The sequence below is a fragment of the Sphaeramia orbicularis genome, chromosome 20 (assembly GCF_902148855.1).
Source record: "Sphaeramia orbicularis chromosome 20, fSphaOr1.1, whole genome shotgun sequence".
In the NCBI taxonomy this organism is placed as follows: domain Eukaryota; kingdom Metazoa; phylum Chordata; class Actinopteri; order Kurtiformes; family Apogonidae; genus Sphaeramia; species Sphaeramia orbicularis.
In genome coordinates, this window is record NC_043976.1 from 20,019,547 (window position 1) to 20,046,836 (window position 27,290).

The following is a 27,290-nucleotide window of genomic DNA, read 5'->3' on the forward strand; positions in this document are numbered from 1 at the left end:
AGACTAATGGAAGACAAACATTTGTCAACAGGTTTTATTGTTCAAACTGTAACTGCAACAGGCATGTATCAAAAAGGTCAATACAGCAAAGCCTTTACAAAATCTGGCTCGACACTTAAGTCTTCCCAAAAATGGCTGTCGCAACAAATTGTAAACAGTTTTATCAACAGTCTTACAGCACTTACAGCAAAATACAAATCAGCTAAAGTAAGAAAAGCACCTGTTATGTTTCAAAATGTTTAAACACAAACACAATTTGTGCCACTATACAGAATCAAAGAAGACAAACCAAACAAAGAAATGGAATGTTCAAAGTCACTCGACCATTTTGTTTCCGTACAAAAAAAGGACAGCTGGAGGTGTTCCTTACAACAAAAAGGCAAAGGGATTGGACAGTGCATTCAAAGACAAGCACACCATGCACTTGATGGGAACAGGAGTTGGTTTGGTCACTTAGCATAGTTTGTGCATAGTTATAAGGCATCAATCAAGCAGTCCTTTAGGTTGCATGTGGCTGTGAGAGACATTCTGCAGAGAGGGAGAGTCTCCTTCAGTAGATCCGAGCCAGGAAAAAAAAAAAAAAAACAACCACCCTGCATCGCCCGCAGGCAACCCCCCCTCTCCTTCTTAATAAGAGACTGGCAAAACCCTGAGCGAGTTGAGTTGCGTGGAGTGGAGTTCCTGGTGAGATGCATATGCAGTGAGTGACTGATCTCCAGTGTGGGAGGGAAGCTTCCCCAAGTTCAACCAGCACTAGGAGATTCAAAAACATCAGTGAGGACTCATTTCTATACCTTCACAGGGCGTCTTGGAGATGAAAATGAAGCTGCACACCCAACACCGCCGTTATCTGGGAGTGCAAAAACATAGTAGCACAGGTGGAGTAACTTATGGCATCTGGTGTGTTTGAATAAGGTTCTGCTCATGGCTTAAACAGTGGGATGACAGTTCAGACAAGTGGTTCTTCACATCTGTGCTTCGAAGGCAAACCGTGGAGCAGACATGATTCACTTCAGTTCAAAGGAAAGAGAAAACAAACAAGGTGATGCGTAAACAGTCTTCGTAGAGGCAGCAAAAGGACCGGGCTTGTCACATTTTTTTTTTCTTTTTACATGAGGAAGAATCTTCAATACAAATGCAACATGGCATTACTGTAAAGTCTTAGGGAGGGTCTCATGTGTGAATACTCCAGTTTTCTCAGTCAGTTCAGTTCAGATCATTCTTCAAATCTTTGTTTTCAAATGGCACTTCAAAATACCAGAAAAATTTGATTTCAGTTCTTATACTGCTTTCCCCTTAAGGTTCACCGACCAAAAAAGTGGTGTGTTCAGTCAGTAATGCCAAAAACAGTGGACAAATAAATAAAATAAAGCAAATAAAAGAAAATACAGCAGTAGCCAAATGAGGTATCTATGTATTGCTATATGCCAAAAAAGAAGAATTAAAAATTAAATAAATTAAATAAAATCAGTGGTTTATCAAGATGAGAGGCAAAAGCAACAAAACATAAACAAAGGTGTCGGGATCAGGTGAGGCAGCAGCAGAGCGGCAGGCTCTACTCCATCCCTGGATGCCGAGCCCCACCTGGCCCCCAGTGTGTGGTAAGGCCTTCAGGCCGGGGTCAGGGGTCAGGAGTTTGAGGTGAAAGGGCACACAAGGAGTGTCAGGATTCTCTGCTTCCCTGAGGTATTTCTTTGGGGCTGGTTCCTCCTGCCGTTGTAGCTGTGTTGCCGTGTTTTGGGACAGCTGTGTCTTCGGTGTCAGTGCCGGTGGCTCTGGGCTCCGCCTCCTCAGAGACAGAGGTTTGTTCCTGCTGCAGGCTGCCCCAGCTGGCCTTGTTCAGCCCCATGTGGCCCAGCATGGTCTGAGACAGACGGGTGTCGGAGAAGCGGGCCCACTCTGCAAACAGCGGCTCTGCTACGTACGTCATGAAGCCTGAAGTGGGAGAAGCGACAGATAAAGATGAGGGCTATTAAGTTTTACATAGGAGCTGGACATGAGAGGTGAGGTCTTTATACTCGCCTATTTGAATGTTTCCAACGGTGTTCCTCTCTCTGTCACAGAGTGGGCTGACTTCAAGTTTGTGCTTCTTTTCAATATCCCCTGCAGGAGCATCATGACATGTCACATAAACTGTACATAGAATACATGTGGAGCTGGTTTCATTTCATTAGATTCCATCTTAATTACCTATAGACGAGTGTTGGTGTGTGAGTTGAGTATGAGTTGTACCTCAACCCATTTTTTGATCAGCCAGCGATCCAGATCTATTGGTGTATTTATTAATTTAGGCATGTACAATCATCAGTTATCTACTTTCTCATGTAGGCACTTTGACTACATGAGAAACCAGATAACTGAGTGATTTTCCTATGAGAAACAATTGTAATATCAGATTTTCTGAGATATTCTGACTAATAATAAAAGATTCCATTTAGCCTGTGTCATTGTTGATGAGGCAACCGGAAAACTGGGGGTAATGACTTCAAGGCCATTTTATCAGCTCCCCGACGCCGCTGAATGTTCATGACAGCTGGTTGTGTGGTACGTCAGAGTGGTGAGTTTGGTTATTTTTACCTTTGGTTTTGAAAAGCGATATAAAAGTCTATGTGCATTTGTTCTGTGGTTTGCCTTCATGACAGACTGTAGAGCTGCTGTAAATGAGCCTCATCTGTCAAAGCACCTCAAACTGCCACTTGTTTAACCAAACAATGATTTAGTTATTGTGAGATTCTATTGGGTGGTATTGTAATTTGCTAGTTTATGGATAAAACATTAAAGATCACCACAAAGGTCATCTGATTGTTATGGAACCAACTGTTTTCACTAAATAGTTGTTTAATACGGGAATTGAGTCACTTCTCTCAGAGGACTCCATTCAAACAGAACAGACTCTGGCCTCCCCTTGAAGACCCCAAGGCCATGACATGTTTACACTAAGAGATAGAGATCTTGTGTCTTCAGTCAAAATGTCATTGGTTCTACTATGCAACTGTATTTTGTTGACTGATTTTCACTCTGACTCAATGCTGTGGAAAATTGAAGGTCAAGGAAAAATGGGATGTTCTTCACAATGGTAAACTAATCCAAAATGTTTAAAATACGATACTCACATTGAGTCGTATTATGGAATCTGTTACAAATGACATTTACTAGCCTGCATTCTGTAATCTGTACTGAAAGTAACCCCCTCTCCCCCCTCCATTTGCTCAAAGACATGATGGAGAAAAAAAGGCAGAGTATATCAACAACTATAGCAGTATAAAAAAGTGAACCTTGCTGGAAGAACTCCGCAGTCACTTTTTCACTCCACTGTTTGCTCAGCTCCCAGGGTCTGCAGGGGTTACAGATGTCCGCACACTTCAGGGCCATCTGTAGGGGAGAAAAACTAAGTAAGAGTGCACATTTGCAATGACACAGACATTGCATTTTTGCAGCAGAAGATGTGACGGACCTGTAGGATGAAATGGCGGTGGCTGGCATTGCTCAAACAGAGGTTTTGCTGGTCCAGGTGGATACGAAACCTGGACAGGTACTCGTTCTGTCTGCTGATGTCCGTGGCCAGGATTAAAGAGCCTAAATCCCTCTCCATGTTCAAGCTAAAGGGTCGTACAGTCAAAAGAAGAAGACTTTTTAACAATGATTCATGTATGATCCCATTTTCAAGTCAAAAACTGCATCGAACCTTTCAGTGGACACTATCTAATGTGACGTGCAGGATGTTCTTAGTGCTCTTAGCAATAATATTTCAGTGTCATACTGACCTGTCCTCAGCAGGCAGGTGGGAAAACAGCCCAGTCTCTCTGAGCAGGCCCACTGCTGATTTCCAGTGGTGGTTTTCCAGAACTGAGGTATTCTGCACATCGATGATGATACATGAATGTCACAAATCACACCATATCTTTCATGAGTAAGCCTGGTCTAGCAGGAAGATGACTGACTGCATGTCATCTTACCCTGTAGAGTGAAGCTAGGTAGTGGTCAGTCTTGATGAGAAAAGGCTGGTTGACCCCGGGATGGCCCAGGTCATGAGTGGCAGCTGCTAGGAGTCCCAGAAGAATGTCATACGAAGTCAGAGACTTTGCAAGCTGAAGTCAAAACAAATTAGCACAAGAAAATGAAGAAAGAATATTAATATTTTTTAGGATGAAGTGTAGTGAAATACTGACATGTATATAATTTTAACACAATATCATTTTATGAACACTTGAAAACATTTGTGATCATGTTAAAATCTATGATTGAATTCAGGAGTTTTTATTAACAGTGAGTGGATGGATAGCTGCTGGAAGGAGCCTGTATGAAATTATGCAATTATAAGGGCAGATGGTCCTTGGCTAAGGAGCAAAGAAAAACAAAAATGAATCCACTTTTCATAGCACGTACACTATTAAATTCAGCCTGAACCATGCAAAGGCTCTTTTATAAACTGGCACGATTTAGAGAAGATATAAATCATGTTGTTTGGTCAGTGTGTCTCACCTTGGGCTCCCGCAGGTAGCAGTACATGGCCTGTGTGACATCTGCAGCGTGGACAGCATTGTGGTAGGGGTTGTCACTGTGGTAGTCCTCTTGGACCATGACCAGGAACCTCCAGAGTTTGACCATGTCCAGCTGGAAGAGCTCCACCAGGCCATACTGGTTCAGTAGGTGGAAGCTCAGGGTGATCAGGCTGTTCCCTAAAAGAGACAAACAGAACAACACTCAGATTTCCCTTCCCTTCTGGTATTTTTTTTTGTATTTATGTACTTTTGAAACATCCCACTGAATGCATTAAAGTTTTCAATTGTGTAATCTACTTTATTTATGCACCCATAAACCCAACTTGATTATCTCCACAGTGCCTGGTTCTTGTCTCCTGTTTGAACATAATATAATCAAGACCATAGTTTTATTCTGGCCTGTTCAGAGCCAAGTTCCTCTTATGAAACAGAACATAACTTGTTGTTGGACTGCACTGTGATCTGCTCTGAAGAAATATGGACGGCTTTTAAAACAGCTATTATATGACCGCTGAGCGCAGATTCAGAGAAATAAAGTGCATATAAAGCTGGTGCTCAGCGAGGCCAGTCACCAAAATGCTGACTTTACTGTTCAACTGTTTGAGGAACTCCACTGCACAAAGAAAAAGACATTTAGTGTTTCTCCTTTAATGAATAAGGATGAAATTGCATCATTATAAGAATGTACTTTACAGTGATAGAAATGATTTATACATGAAATCTTCAGTGACAGGGATCCAACAGATGGCACCATTGGTAATACATTGAATCTAAGGTCAGTTTGATGCTTAAATTTGTGTCAAACCACTTGCAAGCTGTGTTTAAGATCGTATTCCACCTACCATTTGTGAGCTTATCGAAGAGGAAAATGTCAAAATTCCAGTTCCCGACTTTTTCCAGCATGCACTAAATAGAAAAAGGAAACAAACTCAGAGTTGCAGTTGCTTTGTACATCTTTATAATACATCTGTTCGTTATGTGGTTATGTTATTATTGTATTCAGGCAGGTGTCGTACTCTGGCTTGTCCAGTGTAGTCTTCATCAAGGATGTGGAGGGGGATCTGCTGGGGGATTCCACGCAGCAGACGGGATGAGTGCAGGTACCTCTGGAAACTGAGCAGCCTGTGGACCCTCCTTTCAGGGGCAGAGCTGGCCGATGACCCACAGCCCAGGCGTGCTGCGCAAAGAGTCAAACAACATAAGTAACTTTCAAAGACGAAGACACAACGTGTAAATAGTAAACAGGTTTTTGTTGAGTTCCTTGGGATCAGAGAATCGTTTGGGTCACACAAGCTCAGTGGGGATCTGACACCAACACGGCGATATACAAACAGTCTCTGCTGACACAGCCGCCCACTCATAAGCCTTTCGTCTGGGATCACACAGCAGACATGCTTTGTCAGTGGTCTCACAAACGCACACACACAAACACACGCACACAAAGGCACTGTGGCTGAATAAACCGTGGCTGTGATCCGGAAACACGTCAGCATGAGGTTGGATTACTTTTGGGTCAAAATGTCAACACACACACACATACTTCATTGTAGGAACTTCATGTCATGTGAAAAGCTTTCAGTAAGTATTAACTTGTTATCACTTACTTCGATAAGATTCCTTGCACAAGGTTTACATTAAGACACACCTTGGTCTTTATCTTCATGTGAAAAAATGTGCACAAACATCTGCCAATCAATCTTGGACAAGAAAAACTCTGCAGGGCTACCGTTTGATAATCTCCTGATATGATGGGTGTGTGAAGTGATGTGATTTACTGGGAGTCACACTCACTGTGAAGAGTTCGGAAGTCGATGCACAGGTAGGGGTGGGAGCTTCTTCGTTCTGGTTCAAATCCAACCTGACTTCTGACTCTCACATCTCCTAGAAGAAATCAGCACTTATTCCTCAAGAGTCATGCTGCTTGAAAAGAAAGCTGTGCTCGGCCAAGTAGTATTTACAAATAATTTATATTATTTACTGAGATTTGTCTTGCTTAAGTGCCACAGGGGTGTGCTTTACCAGAGCATTGTGACAAAGTAAATACACTCGCACTTTTGTTTTATTTAATTTAAACATTCACCTGACACTCTGTCAATATATACAGTACAGGCCAAAAGTTTGGACACACCTTCTCATTCTTTGCATTTTCTTTATTTTCATGACTATTTACATTGTAGATTCTCACTGAAGGCATCAAAACTATGAATGAACACATGTGGAATTATGTACTTAACAAAAAAGTGTGAAATAACTGAAAACATCTCTTATATTCTAGTTTCTTCAAAGTAGCCACCCTTAGCTCTGATGACTGCCTTGCACACCCTTGGCATTCTCTTGATGAGCATCAAGAGGTAGTCACCTGAAATGGTTTTCACTTCATAGCTGTGCCTCGTCAGGGTTACTTAGTGGAATTTCTTGCCTTATTGATGGGGTTGGGACCATCAGTTGTGTTGTGCAGAAGTTAGGTTGATGCACAGCTGACAGCCCTATTGGACAACTGTTAGAATGCATATTATGGCGAGAACCAATCAGCTAAGTAAAGACAAACGAGTGGCCATCATTACTTTAAGAAATGAAGGTCAGTCAGTCTAGAAAATTTCAAAAACTTTGAATGTGTCCCCAAGTGCAGTCGCAAAAACCATCAAGCACTACAACGAAACTGGCTCACATGAGGACCGCCCCAGGAAAGGAAGACCAAGAGTCACCTCTGATGCTGAAGATAAGTTCATCTGAGTCACCAGCCTCAGAAATCGCAAATTAACAGCAGCTCAGATTAGAGACCAGATGAATACCACACAGAGCTCTAGCAGCAGACACATCTCTACAACAACTGTTAAGAGGAGACTGCGTGAATCAGGCCTTCATGGTCAAATAGCTGCTAGGAAACCACTGCTCAGGAGAGGCAACAAACAGAAGAGATTTATTTGGGCCAAGAAACCCAAGGAATGGACATTAGACCAGTGGAAATCTGTGCTTTGGTCTGATGAGTCCAAATTTGAGATCTTTGGATCCAACCGCCGTGTCTTTGTGCGACGCAGAAAAGGTGAACGGATGGATGCTACATGCCTGGTTCCCACCGTGAAGCATGGAGGGGGAGGTGTGATGGTGTGGGGGTGCTTTGCTGGTGACGCTGTTGGGGATTTATTCAAGATTGAAAGCAACCTGAATCAGCATGGCTACCACAGCATCCTGAAGTGACATGCCATTCCATCCGGTTTGCGTTTAGTTGGACCATCATTTATGTTTCAACAGGACAATGACCCCAAACACACCTCCAGGCTGTGTGAGGGATATTTGAACAAGAAGGAGAGTGATGGAGTGCTGCGCCAGATGACCTGGCCTCCACAGTCACCGGACCTGAACCCAATCGAGATGGTTTGGGGTGAGCTGGACCGCAGAGTGAAGGCAAAAGGGCCAACAAGTGCTAAGCATCTCTGGGAACTTCTTCAAGACTGTTAGGAAACCATTTCAGGTGACTACCTCTTGAAGCTCATCAAGAGAATGCCAAGAGTGTGCAAAACAGTCATCAGAGCTAAGGGTGGCTACTTTGAAGAAACTAGAATATAAGAGATGTTTTCAGTTATTTCACACTTTTTTGTTAAGTACATAATTCCACATGTGTTCATTCATAGTTTTGATGCCTTCAGTGAGAATCTACAATGTAAATAGTCATGAAAATAAAGAAAATGCAAAGAATGAGAAGGTGTGTCCAAACTTTTGGCCTGTACTGTACCTCTGAAGATACTCTATGCTCTAGCACCAATAATCAGACAACACTGTATTCAGGTCTTTTTTTAAGCTTTCTAAACAACTTATAAATGACAGTTTATATCCACATTGTAAAATTAGGTCAAAAACAGACTTTTGACATTTTTTTTAACAGAGACAAACATTAGTTCAAAGCTAATACAGCAGTAGGACAGCATTTACTTTAGCTTAGAATGTGTGTAGTAAACAATCACATTTTGGTTTTGCCTTTCTCAAAAAATAAAAGCCCTTTTAGAGAACTTATAAGTAGAGCAGAACTTCATCTCTCTATTGAGTCACTCACTGAGGTAAAACCCACCGTTTTTGTACTGCTGGCAAACTAAAGCAAGCAAAAGATGTGATTTTGTAAAAATTATTTGACCCAGCCCTGCTGTATAATATCCATGTGCGAGCACAGTTATACACAAACACACTCCCACATCCCAAAAGAGAAAATTCAAATGGACAGACAAGTCGATCAAACAGCTGAGCATGCAATGCCATGTCAGGACAGTCTGCTCTACTATTAGTACTGAGAGTCACTGAGAGTGATCTATAGTCCATCTATGACTGTTTTAGTAGTCAGGCAGAGGAACAGGGACAGGCTTGTGCTCCAGACTTGGACTAAACAGACGACGGCTGGCCTGCTTGTAGACTGCAGTCGGGAGCATTGAGAGCATAGTGAGGTGACAGGATGGCGCTATGACACCAATGCAGTAAAATGTGAGTGTGTCGTTCCAGGCAACACTCTATATACGGCAAGACTCTATATGGCAGTAATTTGATCGAGTTGCTAAACAGTGCAATGGTATGTTTCCAGCATGGCTTCCCATTGTGTTGTATGTGCATTAGATTTGAAGTCAAAGCAGTCACACAGGTATGTTCCCCCCAACCAGCATGTTACTTACTTGAAAACAGCTGTTTGAATACTACACAAGCCCCTATCAAAATACCAAAAACTAAGAATTACAGAAAGTTCAGAGTTTAAAAATGCGCAACATTAGTTCAAAACTGTAAACTTTCTGATGTCAGTGTGATGAGTGGCACCATATCAGTGGCATTTTAATAAACAAAACTTAGAAAAACACCACAATGCATGCATTCCTTGGCAGTGAGAGTGTGTGTAGGTCCACATACTTCATAACATACATAAATCTGTCACATCTGTAGCTGCATGTGCTGAGGCTTAGCACATGTGTGTGCGTGCTTGTGTGATTAGTGTGTCTAAGAGTCAAAGGGTCCACGTTTCCCCTGTGGTGCATTAGTGCTGGTGCTCTGGGGTGGATGTAGGTCATGTCATTATAACTGATGTGGCGAAAGCTTTGAGTCCTGCTATCTGAAAGCACATCAGCATTAACTTGGCGGACTGAACCCTGGCCCAGGCAAACACGAGTCTGCATTAGCGTGCCTCTCCTCACACTCAATTTAATATAAAATCTACAGAGACAGATGCTTTATGGTGCTGATGTATCAGACTGCCATCATACTTAGCCGAGTAAAATGATTAAAATGCTAAACCTCCTTGAGTCAGCTCGATAAATTGCTGTTACTGTGACTAGACACGTGGCAGGAGTTGACTCGTGAGCATTATCAAGCAGAAAAAGAAACAACGTGTATCAATATTATGTGAAAGCTACAATAAAACAGGATTTCAGTAAGCCATAAAATGCCTCTAATGCACCCCTCTTAGTCACTATACTTCTGTACCAACACTGAGCACTTTACTATACATCTACAATCTAATGCTCAACGATAACATAGACACACTGCTGCTGTGCTATTGCTTATATCCAGCCAACAGCATCAAGTTTATGGATGAAGAAGCAATTCCACGCAAAGGCACATCTGTGTATGGAAAGCCGATGCCAGGGGTCCACACCCACGCCCCCATTATATCCAATAACTATATTGATGAAGGGCCAAGGATGATCTGGCTCCTTCCTAGATGCATTTGACTCAATCTGTCTGGCAGAGCAATGAGCCTTCCATCCTACAATCCATTTTCTAAACTGCTTATCTGTGCAGAGTGAATAGGGGCATCACTAGACAAATGCAAACATGCCCGAAGTGAATATACTACATGTTCAGACAGGCTCATGTACATAAAAGCAAAAAAAAAGACACTTAATCTACCGTGCTCAATTAAACTTTAACCTTTTGTTGGGATTCAAGTGACGCTCTTAACAGCTCAGGTCAAACTTAAAAGAAACCTTACTCTTCAACCGCAAACAACCTAAGTCTATTGTGATCGAGAGATTACTAAAAAGCCAGGGATTGAGTGTATTCTGCACGTGCACTCCAGTATATCCACATCTCGTATTAATCTCTCTCCATATTTCTGATCCATCCCATTTCCCATCTCACCACTATTTAAGCCACTGTGTATTAAGAAATGGACATAATCATGGCATAAATACAATAAATCTACTGTTGACTGAAAGCGCATGTATGTGTGTGTGTCTGTGTGTATGCAGGGACAACGGGAAAATACTTACCTAGCATACGAATGTACAGCGCTGTTTGGTCTGAGCTGTCGTAGGAGATGGCCCCTCGTCTCTGGACAAACAGGAAACATTATCAATGACTGGCCAGTGTTCATATCAATACAACGAAACAATTATCTTGCAAAAACAACACACAGTTACTGAAAGGTAACACACCCAGCAGTGGTTGTTACACACCTCAGGAACACAAACTAGAGATAATTTTCTTTTAGTATATATACAGTACATACAGTGTGGACAGAGATTACTCAGTGGAGGGTGGTGTGATGTGGCTACCGTTGGTTTTAATCTTCTGTGTGTGTGTGTGTGTGTGTGTGCGTGTGTGTGTGAGAGTGTATACAAACTGTTACACTGATAAACAGGTTTCAACTCCATATCATCTGCCTGATATGGCACTTAGAGCACTGCTATCAGTCATGTGAGAAACACATGCATTATGCAGACACACACATATGCACACACACACACAGGCAATTTCCCATAAATAGAAAATATTTTGGGTCACTAGACCCCACCCAAGACTTCATCTGTTTCAGTATCCCCTACTTTTAGGTCTGCCTCAAAATATAGTTGAAAATGTGGATTCAAAATACAGAAACTTCTATACATACTGTGTGTGTGTGTGTGTGTGTGTGTGTGTGTGTGTATGTGTATATGTGTGTATATATATATATATATATATATATATATATATATATATATATATATATATATACATATATATATATATATATATATATATACACACATATATACACACACACACACACACACAAACGCAATAATGTGTGTTTATTCAAAAATGACTTACGTCAGTCAGTGAAATGAATTTGTATAAATTTGAATGGAGTTTCATGTAACTGACAACCACAAGAGCTATGATCCATCAACCTATGAAACTTCATTATATTTTTCAATATGTCCATTTTACAAGAACTTTTTGGCACTTTCTGACCTACAACTATTTTTGTACCAACTTCGAAATTTTTCTCTACATCTAACTTTACTTAAGCAGTTTATCAGTAGTTATTATACACTTCTCTGTATTTTGCATTTTCTGAAAAAAAAAAAAAAAATTCCTCTGTTTAATTTAATGATCATGTAGTTGTTAATAAAAAAAAACAACAAAAAAAACCCCCTCCGTAACAATGAAGAAAAATTCAGACAATGTGACTTTTTACTCAATGTAAAAATAAGTGTCTGTAAAGCCACTGTCACTTGTGAAACTACATGGGTTTTATTGGTGAATAAATGTTGCTGAAAATGACAGTTTCCATGTTCACTACAGAGCCTCTGGAAGTCATATCTGATAATGGTGAAAAGCTGAGAAACTACATTTTCCCTAAAGTGTTTAAATGTTTTGATGGCAGCTGTTTAGGTCTGTGTTTGGTAATGAAAAGTCTTCTGCAAAGTAAATAGACTTTTTATTTTCGTGGCTATACCAGAGAAAAAAGCATGCATTTCCAAGTCAAGCAGAGGTGATGTCTCCTGCTGCCGTTCTGGTTTGTGTAAGTGCTAAGCCTTCATAAATCATTCACAAGTAAATAACAGGATTTATCTTCTCAGGTAACATTGTAAACTAATTAAACAACTTTGAAAGGAATACCATTACGTTGGAACTCAGTGAATGACTTACATACTGTTGCAACCATTTTCAGGTAGTGATCACTGTTGCTCACGGTCACAGCCTGACTGAAATTTACCAACCTATGTACTGATAAGTGTGTAAATGCTTTTGTAATGCTTTTCCATGTCAACCTTGGGATTACATTAACATACACATACAGAACATATCAAATGACACGAGGATGAATAATTACACCAAGAAGAAACACTGAAAATATCAGAGTTGTAGATTTGTCAAACAGTAACTCTGTGTTTATATGCTATTAAAATAAAGTCAAATGGAGTCAGAGGATTACTGACCTACTGTTAGATAATGAATTGTATTGGGGTGTTCCTGTAAAACTCTCTTATGATCTGACACAAAACTGCTGGTATGTTTCCATGTGAAATTTGGCATTCTACTTTGTATTTGTGCACCATGTAACCTTAATGTGAGGTACCAAACTGAGAAGCTTTGGTCTACATGCACTGCACTTGTGCAGATGAGCAACAAAACCTTCAGTGTACCATGATATTGCAGGTCTTTGAATTTTTATTTGTATTTGCAACATCATCAAACAGTATCCCTGACCAGGAGGCAGCTGCAGAGACAGTAGCAGCGGAAACACAACAACACAGCGGCGTCTGTAGCAGGTATTTTGTGCTGTGGATTGACAGCCGCTGTGGGCTACTCTGTGGTGTTGGCTCACCTCTCTATGCACTCCATAAATCCTGGCCTCCCTCCAGGCCCAGTCTCCACTGTCCCCACTGGGGCTATCCTCATCTAGGGTTACCCATTCCACTGGGAGCCTGCATGACTCTCCATGTGGCTCGCTGACTGACTGATGGGCTGCCGTCTGTCTAGTAGGAAAGACTTTAAAACATTAAGGGCAAACTAAGGGGCTCATGAGCTGATGACACAACCAACAAAGGATTTCACCAGATAGGTAGCCCTTATAAGACCTCAGCCAGTGATCTCCAGTTCTGTTCTCTTTCACACTATACAGCTATAGTTAATTCCCATTTCACTTTAAGATAGTTTATATTTGTTTCGTGTTATTTTTGGCTTATCAGTCATGTGTGAAAGACTTTGAACTGCATTAACCTGAATGAAAGGTCTTACATGAAATTTGGAAAACTGATAAGATTGAGTAATATGAACAAAAAAAAAGATAGGTATACTTTGCCTTCACTTGTACTTTTACAGTGGTGAAACACATCCTGCAAGTTCAACTAAAATACCTTGAGACTTGTGCTAACTGACTCTAAAGAATGAGAAAACTGAAGATCCATCATGATGCAAACATCGTAAGAGAATCATGAGGGTAGTGTAAATTCACACTTCTAATCACTGTAAGTTGACTTAAATCACCAACCAAGCAACACAACTTATGATGCAACACTCTGTATTTAATGTTTACTGTAATGAATGTGTCTTTGAAACGGAAAGAGCTACAGATGCCAAAATGAGTCCATGCCAGAAGATTAAAAACTTGTGACATTGTACTTGATATCTGCATCATTTACTACAGTATACTGGATACATTGCCAGGCTGTACTGATATACCTCTGTATTCCATTCTTAAAAGGATCGAAAAACTGGTAAATGGGTTAAAAAAGTGTCGTATTATGGCCAAACACCTATCAAAAACAAACCACAGGATAGTGATGAGGATGACATAGACCATCTGCCTAAATTCTGGGAAGATTTAATAACAGCCGTCAAACACAAACACGCGCAAACACAAATGTACATGCTTGTATACTCATTACTTCATATCCTCAGGATTAGTGGTAGACTCCTCACACACACCTGACACCATCTCTCCTCTAAGCTCATGACAGCAGCCAATCCAAAGCTAATATTTTACCGCCTAGCAAACAGTTTGAGTCAGGGTGGGTAATCTGCAAAGCTGTATTTTAGTGTCAACAGGCCTCTGTGTTTACACACAGCACTGGTGGTTAGTGTGAGCATTATAGATCGTGTGTATGCATGGGTACTTTGTGTGTGTGAGTGGGTTTGTGTCGACTGTAACATTCGTGGGAACTGCATAATGCTAGCCCTAAGGCTGGGAATGGAGGGTTGACCAGCCCTGCCAACACTTTCCAAACAAACCTTTTGGCCACAGCTTACTGCCAGCACACACACTTATAAGAGGCTAGCCACCAGTTGGCACTTAAGTGGACATTGGCATGTGCTCCCATGAGAGCTGGTAAGGAGGAGGAGGCAGTGCAAACACTTTGTCAAAGTCACATTCCCACTGTGAACAAAGGCAAAAGTCATGTTTTACCCTTGAAAAGCCCACAACACACACCCCTGCCATGCCTGACACTGCCAACACACAAACCCCTACCCTCTGTGTTACAGTTGGTCTTCCATGACCTTGGGCTCCTTTGTATGATCAGCGTTTTTGGCATTTATGCTTCACAGCTAAGAGTGATTGGAAATAAGGGAAAGAGAGGTGGAGGGGCTCAAAGTCAGGACTTGAACACTGAACTGGGCGGGGTGTTAAAATAACCTCAAAATAGGATCGCAATGACATTTATACTGGTAATCAAGTTGAACATCAGGCATTTTTACTCAGTATGAACTCATCTAACACCCGATCACACAGACGAAACCAGTGTGACACCCGTGCAGGCAGATTTTCCATTTGGTGAGTAAGTCTCAGGGATATTCAACACACTGGAGGGCAAATGTTTGAGATACTCTAAACACTGGACACATCAAATTATATATGGTGTCTCATGTGCTGTTTTTTTTTGCACATACCTGTCACACATTTTAATAAGTTGAAACCTTAGGAATGTATCCTGACAGAGGTTCATCTTCAATCTAACTTGGACAGTTATACTATGTGAAACATTAGTGAAATAACTGCTTTTCAGCTATTGTGAGGCTAGTAAAAGCAAGGCTTTTACTATGGAATAGCTGTGGGAGCCTTTGAGCTACTCACTGAGAACAATGACCAACTGTCATCTGTAATGTGATAAAAAATGTACTGCGTCTGCATGCATGCAAATCCCAAATGTCCAACATGAAATCAAGTTAAGTAAGGACTTTTCCTGTGTCAGTTTTTTTATGGAAAGAAATTCAGGTGGTTCTATGGATGTATTGTTTAAGGTGAGTGTTGCAGACAGGTGTGACACAGTTTAGATATCCATATTAATGGTAATCTACCAAATGATCATAAACTGCTTATATAATGGGGACATTATGAAGTGTACATTTCAGTCCATGGCTTAACCAAGAAATAAAGCACTTGCTCAAATTTGGGGTGACTGGTTAAAGTCAAGTTGAGTAATGTATGAAATCCAGTTAATCAAATACACTAAATTGAGCCACTCTTGTATGGGACTGAAATTGAGCCTAGTGGCCATTAGGGAAATTACTGCTTAAGGGGTTTTTCCTTTGGCTGCAGGCCTGAGCCATGCCAGTTGCCAGTTTGTATATGACCCATAGCCTTTGGCACCAAATACAGCGGAGGCTAGGATTACAATGTCCACTCAAATGTGACTTACTGTTATAGTTTTTTCCTTTTCAATTCAAACATAGGTATTATACACTGAAATAATTTATCGAACTATTATAGCACTAAGTTTTCAGCCATCTTTGTAAAATCCTGGACAGCTACAGCAGATCCGTTTTGACACCAATATGTAAAATTTTTGTTGGAAATGTCAACTGTTAAGGGGGAAGAGGATTTGATTTCAGAAATAGAAATTATATGTATGATTCATCCAATTAAACCAGAGGTGGTGCTCTTATCCTTGCTGATTTTATCACATTTTGTTTGTTAGTTTTTTCTGTGGATTAGCAGATGCCATGTCTCTCCATATTTATACGGGAAAAATGTACATTTATGGCCAAACAGTTGAATTCAACAAGGCTTTTACACATCTGCTTTAGAAAAATGTACTAATCACGAGACTGGTTGCAAGTCAGATATTTTCAATTTACTGATACAAAAAGATCGGCCGTAAAACCTTATTTTTTTTACAAACATATGGGAACTCCTTTATTTATTTTGGAAGCCATTAACAAAACACCTGGAGCTGCAGTCAGGTCACGTTTCTTTGCTGCAGTCTGAAAATAAGCCCATTCAGTTTTGTTTGGAGTTTACTGCTAGCATAACAGTCTGTTCATTGTCCACCCTGCCATTCCATGTAAGCTCGTTTACATACAGCCCTGTTTCTTATCTCAGCTCAGACACTTTGGCTGGGGTCACAGAACTCGGGTTTCTAAGGTCATGGGGTCACGTGGTCACATGGTGTCTGTGGGAGCGTTAATGTTTGCCATTCTGACTGCTAACATCACAAAGGTTCTACAATGTAAACCTGGACAGCCTTTTTGAAAGTGAGTGAAAACCTATGAGTAGAGGTGTGTAAAATATCTACTTTATGTCCCCATTAACTGCTCTTTTATTGTTATGGTGATGTTTGCCCAAAGCAAACACACTAATGCATTTTGTGTGTGTGTGTCTGTGAAGTGTAAAAAAGCACTGGCTAAGTTGAAAGACTTTAAACAGCTATTTCAAACATGCTTTTTGTCATAGCATTGTGATTGAATTGATATTGTAGTCGCACACCGTTTCGATGGTATTCAACGGTCTGCTGCACAGAACAGCATTCTCACACTTCCCTGTTCTGAGCAGACACATAAAAACCTGCCGTTATGATGTCATTTAGCTTTAAAACTCTGTTTCAACTTAGGTCAGACCTATTACAGAGTAAGTTAACTGGGGTCAAGACAATGAGGAAGCAAGCAGTATTCCTATCAACTGACATATCAGAAATCAAAGTGATGCACACACAAGAACAGCGCGCACATACACATAAATTCCCGAGATAAAAGCAGCTGGACTCAGCAAGGTTTCATAAACTGAAAGCTTCCTTAAGAGTTATGACCTCTTGCACTGTCCTACTGTGTGGGATGGTACATTCCACTAACTGAATACTAGGCCATAAACACAGACAGGTTTGGAGTAAGTGTGTACTGCATGTATTCATGCACGAGCCACTGCATGCACAATAATCCTAAATGGGGTCTACCAGCGGTAAGAGTGTTTTATATGAATGCTGTCCACTCTGACACACTCCAGTTGCAGTGACTTTCTGAGAGAGGGCTGGGGTGAATTGGCCCAATGACTTGGATAAGCCTCTGCGGTTGAATGACACAGTAGTGTTGACACCAAAGAGAACGGCATCTGCGACTAATGTTTTTTTCCCTTTTTTTATTGGCGGCTGAAAGTGTCATAAAATGATTTAAGGGTTCTTTACACAGAGTGTTGTAAGGGGTCTAGTACAGATGTGCTTTAAGCAAAGCTCTATTACAGAAGAAGAGTTAAGGAGTGGGGGAAGGGGAAGGGGAAGGGGAAGACTTGCTTCATTTTCTCACAGGCTGTCTACCCTGCACAAGAATTTCATTCATTTCAAACATCATTCCCAGGCTCTAATTGCTTCTCTGGCCAGCTTATTGGAAGTCTTAACCTTCTGAAGAGGGAAAACAAAACCCCCGTCTCAAACCACACAATGCCTGTGGACAACAACTGTGTAGAACAGTATGAACAAGAGTACATCCATTCTCCTTCCCTGCGTTGAGCTCATCTCAAATGCCTATAGGGCTACAGTAAATATGATTAATATTCAGCCAGAGCAGTTGGCCCCTGACACCGTGTCCGTTAGTGTGTTGATGTGTAGAGCCATATTCTCACGGCCGATTGCACTCGACACTGCAGCACAAAAACAGAATGGTCATGTGACGAGGTGGGCCCCTTACTGAGAAAAAGACAGACTGGTAGAGAAACATAGAATCTGTATGTTTAAATGAGGACAGGATATAAGGTTTGACTTCTGTTTATTTAGAAAATAATATACATCCTCGCCTTATAACAAACAGCTGAGTTCAGGCCAGCACAGTCACACAAACCTCTGAGAAAACCAAATTTTGGCAACACAAGGGTTAAAGTTTTTGTGAGAGGTTGTGAAACACTAGGCTCAGAGTCTGAACGGCTCCTTCAGCATTCTTACCACATCCTGAAACGACGTCAATCCGATGGCACTGTGCAGAAAAAAATGCTTATCGGTTCAGTTAAAATCAACAAAGTTAACTCCCTCAGAAAGAAGCAGTCAAGTTCTCCTTTATCATGCTCTGTACTCTATCTGCTGCTCTTACGCACACAAAAGCCTATCATCTTCCACCATGCCTAAACATCACAAATGAGAAGAAGTTGATCTGGAAGAGTGGCCCACATATGCTTGATGATATCATTCACTTTGATATGATGGACTGAGCTCACAGCAGATCAGAGTTTCCAGTCTGAGCTGCCTTCCTCCTGATATAGTAAAAACCATGTGACTGCTCAGACACATCAATACTTTGCATCTGTTTACTGATACCGTATATCTCTAATGGATTCTTTGTATTGTATTAATTCCACATCCTCATTGAAACCATGTGACCACATCATGACAGCCATCAACACTGCAATGAAAACTAGTTTCAGTCCCTTCATGTACAACATTCAGATGATGTGCAGTACTAACATGCCATTTTTATGTGCAAATACTTGACATTAGATGCACAACACACAATTCTTGGCAGTGTCCTTCTCATTGTCCCATACCTTTCATACTGATCCTTTCATACTGCACCAATCTAATCTTTCCCAAGTCCTATGTTTACTCTTCACTCAGAGAAGCCAGAAGGGACCAGCATGCATCCCAATATCTAAGCACATTTTCTTCCACTTCACTTTTAGGATTTAATCAACAAGCACCCAACATGTATTGTTACAAAAACAATAGAGGCATTGTAATGGATAAATGAACCCATTTATTTAATGCCTTTGTCATTTTCAACGCCTCTTCCACAGCATATTTACACCCAATCATAAGCATTCCACAACCACTGAGTGACATATTCTTCTGAGACTCTGTTGTCTCTTCAACTCTGCTCTTTCGTCCTCTGTTTACAAGAGGAAATGTCTTCATCTGCATGAGGAGGGGAGGGGGAGAAAGAGAAAGAAAGAGAGGGAGCTTGTGAGTGAGCGGAACAAGATAGCCAGTGAAAGAAAAGAGACTGAGACTTCGGCCATCTGTGAGTCTGGCTTCGAGCCAAACCACTGCCCACAGAGCCCTTGCACATGCCTAACTGCCTCTTTCTGCAATGGAAGTCCAGCCTTGCTTCCACAAACGACAGGCCTGTGGAACCACACACAAAAACACAGTAGCCACCAAGGACAAATGCCCTATTTATGGTCATAAATAGGGCTCAAAACACAATATTTGAAGAAGTGTAACTGCTCTGTGAAAATGACTGAGTGACACTCCTGTATGTGCACAAGTGATCACCCAAATCTGTCAAAATTGTCTGAAAAATGACCATTTCAGTGTCAACAGGTCTTTGTGTTGAAACTCAGAATACCTTACTGACACAATTTTGCACAAAGCAAATAGTGTATGTAAATGTGTCTGAGGTGAATATTAAATGTGGGGCTTAATGTTGCCACAAAAATTGATATGCAGATCTGCATGAAACTGAAAAGGTGGGCTGCTTTTGGAAAATAACCCCTTTATTCTCAACAAAGAAGAACACTAATAGAACATCTCACACCTGCCAGGTGGAAATGAACTCTGGCTAACTTATGAAATAAGCTGCAAGGGCAGTCACACTGGACTGCTCCAGAACAACACCGCCAATGTACGGCACAGGAACAGGACCTCAGGCCCTTGTTTCAGTTTTTATAACTTTACCTAACAACAGCCACAGAGTGATGATGAAGTAGTAGAATAATGGCTGCAAGCGTGAGGTGAATGGGTGGAAAGAAAGATGGAATGATTTTCAGAGACATTTTTTGTACCTAGATTACGTACAATTACCTTTAATGAAATCTAGTAATAAGACCACAGAGAATTGGCTGTAAGACAGCCTTTTGATAACCAGGGCTATGCATTAGTCTTTGAGGGAGCTGCCTGTGATGTGCAGCAGGTTCAAAGCGGACACACATGGGTGGTTATGTGGAGCAGTGTCCGGCACAAAGCACTAATGGACGGCCCATTGAAGAGAACGCTCACACAGTCAAAGACAGTGACTTAATGCTTAGTTAATGTGTTGGGAGATGCCATGCAGTGCTGTGGCAGTTTCTGTTCATGAGCAACTAGCGGGACATGACTCAAAGAGATCAGAATACACCCTTACTGCTTTTGTGCCAAACTACTGAAGCAATAAGAAGAGTGTTTAGAAGCTTATTCCTAAAAGCGTAACACAGAGGGGACTGAAGTTATTGCCTCATGACTTGATGTGTGCAACTATTCTCTGAACTCTGGTTGCAAGGCACATGTGGGTTACAGTTAGTTAAGCAAGTGTACTGGACAAAGGCTTAATGGATGGTACCCCATCTGAGACATGCACAACGGTGACTCAATTCTTGGCTAATGCATTGGAGATGCATTGTACAGCTGTGCCACTTTTTGTGTGTACACGAGAGTCAAGCAGAATGTGACCCCACAGCATGAAGACTGTTGTGGCCTACCTTTTCTTTTCTTTCACCACAGAGCTGAAATATAGAGGCAGGCTTACCAAGAGGCACATTTCCAAGAAGGAACTTCAAGTATGACTCAAGGATTTATGTATCTTCTGTCAATGTGTCAAGGGATGTTAACATAAATAACACTGTGGCACGTTCCCTCTGACAAATGTATCAAGTCCCAAGAGTAAACTGGTATACTTGAGGCATCACACCCCAGTGCTGGCTAAAGTATAAGTCAGGGGGGCCTTTATCTGTGAGCAACATGCATAAAATGCAAAATGCTTTTAGGAGATGGCTAGCTGGTGTGTGCTTTAGGTCTGACAGATAAGAAAATGTTGTACGCCTGTGTAAGTGAGTGTGCACTATGTGTGTTAAGGCCTAGATATCCAACAACCACCTGCAAGATTCCTGTGGATTAGTCATATATTTGTTAAAAAGGTGCTGGTTTCAAGGCCTAAGAGAGTTCCAGAGCCTAAGCTATTGTGACAAAATGATAAAACATGAGGACAAGTATATTATTATTATTATTATTTTTTTTTTTTTTTTTTACCTGTGACAGCTGTCTCGGATCAGGAGCCCCAAAGAGAGAAGAGCTGGAGCTGAAACTAATGGCTCCCCTCCGGCTGAGGACATGCTTGGGAACCGGCCTGTCTAGAGGCAAAACCGGCAGCTGATAACATACTTCCATTGAATAGTCAGAGCTGGATCCAGATCAAAAATATAAAACAAGCAAAAAGAAAAAAAAAAAAAAAGAGCCGGAAAAAAAGGGGAAACTGTCTAATAAAAATAACAAATGCAATGCGAAAATGGGTGAAATCTTTCAAAGCTGAAAAAAAAAAAAAAAAATTCTTTCAATATTGTGACAACGATCTGCTATCGAGCTGCAAAGTATTTCTGTTCATTATGAGCGACTCAAAACTTGTCCAGATCGCCTTCATTGATGCTGCGTCTCATCTACCTCCACCGTTTTACCTCCTTTGGTGTCATTCTGTAGGAAAAAAATCATGCTGCTGTTGCATTTGCTCCTTTCCTTCTCATTTTACTCAAATCCGGGCCCACAGACGACGAGACCTTCTTGCCATTTTCTGGGTCTTTATGAAAACGCTTCCTCATTTTCAAAGCGCAAAAAAACGTCCGCTCATTTGCGTTTCATGGCGTTTACTGATCCGCATATCACATAACCCGAAATGAAAACAAAAGGCACGACCACTTCCAAAAAATGTCATCAACATATCATATTGTATGCAACACCGGCGGATGAAGTGAGGCAGCTCCAGGATGTCAGACCGTGTCGGCCGAGGCTCAGAGGTTTTCTCTCATTCAGACTTACACCGGTGGCGAAATATAATCAACATGTAGGGCTTTTCCGTCTTTTTTCAGGAGCTGCATGATGAAGGAGCGGTTGTCTAATTCACCGCTGACCGTAAAGCACAAAGTGTCTGGCTCAAAGAGGGGAACCCCGACGTTCATCTCATTCACTCCAATTCCGGTGGGTCTTCAAGAAGCGTAATGGCACGTAACGAAAAACTATCAACCTAAAATGGCAAATTGCTAACGTAAAGTGTGTTTATTTCCCTTTAACTACCTACCTATCGTCCTAAACATTAGCCTACTGTATGGTTTTAAAGCGCACACCACCTGCCAGAGATGGTGCTGTTGGAGCGAGCAAAAAACGCCCTTGTCTAAAATTAACCAATAGCGTAGAAGTAGCTATTGTAACCCGGGCCCTGATTGGTTAAAATTATCTGCATTGTTTAGAACGTGTTTTGTGATTGGCTAAATGGCCGGGGCGATCCCAAGACCTATATGAGCAGTCGTTTGCAGACGGCGTGTACTTTCTCAAGGGTATTCCTCCACAACGGGGCTTGCCCTGCAGCGGTCCACATCATTGCCTGTGATTACCTTCCTCTCATGACTCATACTACTTGGGAGCTGAGACTCACCAGAGTTTGAAATACAGACTAAGAAATACAGCAAAAATGTTGCAGCTCTGTTAAGCTGAAGCAGTTGACTCCATATGACTGCTTGTGGTGACTTATGACACATGTAGATTGCATTTTAAACAGGACTGATATAATCAATTTGTTGTTTGCAGGCACGGTTTGAGTCGATCTTTCTTGCACACTATAGCTCTGAGATAACACAGGATATTGATTTCTTGCATGATGAGGTGTAGAAGACCTAATGCTGCAACTGAGAGGTTCAAATAAATAAACAAATAAATAAATAAAACATATGGCACTCACAGACCAGCACATGGACATTTCCACTGGAGGTTTTTGTGGCATGCCCATGTGCTGCTGGACAATGGATGTACCATGGCAACAGTCAGGCTCAATGCCAATGAAGGCATAATCCTTCTCTCCCCGTTTCTGTGGGTCCAAATCCAATCCCCCACTATCATACCCCCCACAAAGAGATCCTGCATCATTTCCAGGCAACTACAGCAACACTGCAAGACATAAAAAAATATATTGTAGACAGTTACGAGAATGGAAACAGCAGTAAAGCAGCCAACCCAGTAGTGTTATACAGTAATTCAGCCTCAAATTTACTTAAAAAATGTAGGATAGCTTGTTTTTTAATGGCAAAGGGGAAACTACAAGCTCAGTTACACATGCTGACTTGAAGGGACAATGTGACTCTCTACTTATACTCAAAGCCTGTCCTACTCACAGATACATCATCATATCTGTGGTGCTCTCTGCAGCTCTAACATCTGCAAAATCGAGTTGAAAGTTTAATCAGAATTCTGCTTTTTAAATAGTAGATTAATATTTGGTGAGCGCACTTTGTTAAGGGCTCTATTTTTTTTGTATTTTAACACCAGTGTAACATATCAATTGTAGAGGGATGACAGGAAACGACAGAAGAGAAAGATGGGGAATGACACACAATAAAGGTCCCCAGCAGGATGCGAACTGCAGACACTGCAGTTCACAGTCAGCACCTTAACCTCTTGGACTCCAGGGCATCCCATTGAGTTTACTTCCAAACAAAGTTTTTTCCACCTAATAGATGAAAAAGGTGAAAATACAACAATTGGGTTGACATTAACAATTACAGTTGACATGTGACTGACAGACATGTTACATCATTGCTGTTAGGCTCAGTTCAGACCAAAGATTCATGACAAGACATGCTGAAAACATGCAGCTACTTGCAAAGTACAGGTCATCACAGCCTTTACTTGCAACATCCTAAAACATTGTAATCTCATCTCAAATGTTTCATCTGCTCTGTGCTTTAAAATTGTTTGTTGAAAACAGGTGTCATCAAAACAATGAAGGTCAGCCACTCATGGGTGTAGTGTTCAGTATTCACAGTTTACAAACCTTGTTGCCAGACAACTCTGAAACAGCCTGATCTGGCATATGACTACGTCAATAGCACATCATCAGTGCACAGGACAGCACATGTTTTACATTCTCTCCTCTAAGTGTACATTTGGGAAAATGCTAAATGATACTTTGGAGGATTTTCTAATTAACTTCTTCCCCAGCTAATGCACACTGAAGCAAACTACACCCCGTACACAGATGTGCACCATTGGAACATGACAGGTGTGTTTAAGTACTCCAGTTGAAGCCCAGGGAGCATTGGGACGACAGAAACAAGACGAACTGCATGCCTGCTGATTCCCCTTGGGGTCACAAGCGCAAAATGAGCCTGTGAGGCCCCCAGTGCTCCACTCCGCCTGACTCTAGTTTTACTGAGAACTCTCCGGAGGGAGACTGCAATCCACCACGGTATCTCTAATTAATATACCTGTTACCTTCTAACGACACTGTGGGCATCACGGATGTCATTATCTATTACTATTTTTAACTGCAGTGTGAACCTTTAACATACTTAATCTATGTCTAATACTATTTGCTTACATTAAAAAGATCATTATAGATTCTTCCATTAAATACTGTATATTATCATCACCTTTCTAAATCATCACCTGCCTATGTCATTTTTCCACAAAATTGACTTTTTCACCCAATCATCAAATACTCAATTTTTGGTTAAGTTTTTTTGTGTTTCCAAAAAAAAGAAAGAAAGAAAGAAAGAAAGAAAGAAAGAAAGAAAGAAAGAAAGAAAGAAAGAAAGAAAGAAAGAAAGAAAGAAAGAAAGAAAGAAAGAAAGAAAGAAAGAAAGAAAGAAAGAAAGAAAGAAAGAAAGAAAGAAAGAAAGAAAGAATTACTTAGGAAACTATTTTAGGAAGGTGATAATTTGTAACTATATCTTCTTTGAATGACTACTGAATATTGTCCTTCAGTACACTCAAGTACTACATTTTTGATATTTGATCTTGTGTGTCTTTCCACTTAATTGCCTTTTTGAAAGATCACAATACCCAGTGATATTAAAAAGAATATCATAATCATCAATCTAAAGGCACTGTACCTCTGCAGAGGCCTGGAAATGTAGTAAAGTGTGTATAGAGAGCCACCTTGTGGTGAAACACAGCACTTGCAAGGATGCTGTGGCGCAAAATGAAAAGATTTTAACTTGATTTATAACCATCAGGTATCACTTCAGAGATGATTAAATGAATTTATATTAAATGTATATTGTTAAGGATAGCTGCAATATGTGGCTATAAATGTGTCAAAACCAGCTATGTTTTCTTACTTTTTAATGTAACCTTGTATTTATGTACTTTATATGAATTACCAGTATTCATGTCATTGTATATGTGATAATAAGGTAGAAACATCCTATTTAGTTTGATACTTTTTATTCATCTTGATACAGCATATGTTTAAATGAAACATAGGAACAACTACCATGCAAGCCCTACTTTGTGATGACTGCAATGACGTCAGTGTGCAGTGTAGTGTGGCTACTGGCCATAGCCTGCCCCTTTTCCACCACTAGATAGCACCCTTTTACTATGTTAAAGGCCAGTAAGTTTTTCCAGATACCAGCATCTCAGTAGAGTGTATAGTGTGATGCTCTTTAATCTGCATTAACATGGAGATTGTTTATTGATTCCAACTTGTATACAAATAAAATGAAATGATGAATGCCAAGTTGTTACTGAAGCTTTGCAGTGTGCAGCCATAATTAGTAGTTTTGTTGATTCAGAGCCACCTACTGATGCTTGTCATAGCTAACAAATATTGGAAACTACAGAGTGCAATGCCTGCCAAAAACCAATGTGCTAAAAATCTGACACAGCCAGTGAATGCAAACAGACAGTTTGATAAAAGCTGGTATTTTTTTTTTACTTGGATATGCACAATGTGTGCAAGCAGATCCTAAGGTTTATGATGAACATTGACAAATTAGAGGAAAAATCAAGATTAAGCATCTTAAGGTGTTGGTCCACCATGTATTGCCAGAACAGCTTTGGTGCTCCATGGCTTTGATTGTATACATCTACAGGGAGGAAGATATGAAGACAAAAAGTAGTCTTTCTGTTGTCGTTTTGATGATGGTAGTGGAGAGTGGTGTATAACATATAGGTCCAAAGTCTCCCTGGGGTACTCAGTGGGGTTGAGATCTGTGGCCCACTGCAGATGATTCACATCATTTTGATGATTAAAACTAATAAAGATCACAAGTGATTCACATCCTTTTTATATTTGTGAAAGCATTGAGTGTCTCCCCATGCTCTATAGAAGAGACCACTCCTATCAGGTTTTCGTTTTTAGTTTGTCACCTGTCTGTATGTTCCATGTTAAGTCAGACAACATACTATTCAAATGACTGTACTGTGACTTTCTGAACTTCTATACTTGTCCAAAGACTTTAAAATATCTAGAAACCTGAAGTAAATGTCACAACATTCATATCACCTCCATCATTCTGAATGTTTACTGTACTTTTAGTTTGCCACAGGTATAACACACACTCAAAACAGCTCAGTGATTCTCTTGCTTTGCTTCACTTCTCTTTGAGTCACAGTATTCTAAAGGAGACTGTGTGGACTGCACTTCTCATTGTGCAGAGGGTGTGAGCCAGGCAGAAAGAAGCTCTTGAATGCTGAACGCATCCCAGTTACTCATGACCATCAGTTGCAGTGGTGCCTGTTAAGAGACTGACGTCTCTTTTACGTCATTATATGAGAGAGGGTGTTATATAAAACACTGTGCGGAGATCTGGTTGTTTTAGGTCATACTTTCTTATCGTAAAGTGAGAATATGTCATACGTGACAGAGGAAATGAAAAAACTATAAGGGTTCATTGTTGCAAATGTCATGCAAATTCACTATCTATGTAACCCCACTTGCACAGCAGTTAATCTCAGCAAGCGATGAAGATTAAGGAAAATGCAAAGACTTATCAGAGGTTTTCTCATTGCAGTTCTGCTCCATGTTTGTACAATCTTATACTTCATACTTTCATGGTGTGGTTTAACACGTTTCATATAGTTCCAGGGCATATAGATAGTCATAGTCTTCCTT

General features: G+C 40.8%; 1 protein-coding gene across 2 annotated transcripts; it reads right to left on the minus strand.

Annotated features, from left to right (window-relative positions):
• Positions 1-18: 18 nt before the first annotated feature.
• Positions 19-22,515, minus strand: pde7a (phosphodiesterase 7A). 2 transcript variants are annotated; one of them, XM_030122756.1, is made up of 12 exons: positions 21,440-22,515; positions 10,745-10,805; positions 6,294-6,380; positions 5,519-5,679; positions 5,345-5,408; positions 4,483-4,679; positions 3,957-4,088; positions 3,765-3,856; positions 3,455-3,599; positions 3,276-3,372; positions 2,023-2,103; positions 19-1,935 (listed from the first exon to the last, which is right to left on the minus strand). In XM_030122756.1, the coding sequence occupies exons 1-12, from the start codon at positions 21,575-21,577 to the stop codon at positions 1,664-1,666; spliced, it is 1,527 nt and encodes a 508-aa protein (XP_029978616.1). In that variant the 5' UTR covers positions 21,578-22,515; the 3' UTR covers positions 19-1,663. The 2 variants fall into 2 exon arrangements, with proteins under 2 accessions (XP_029978616.1, XP_029978615.1); XM_030122755.1 differs by having other exon boundaries at positions 6,294-6,383.
• Between the last annotated feature and the right edge of the window lie 4,775 nt (positions 22,516-27,290).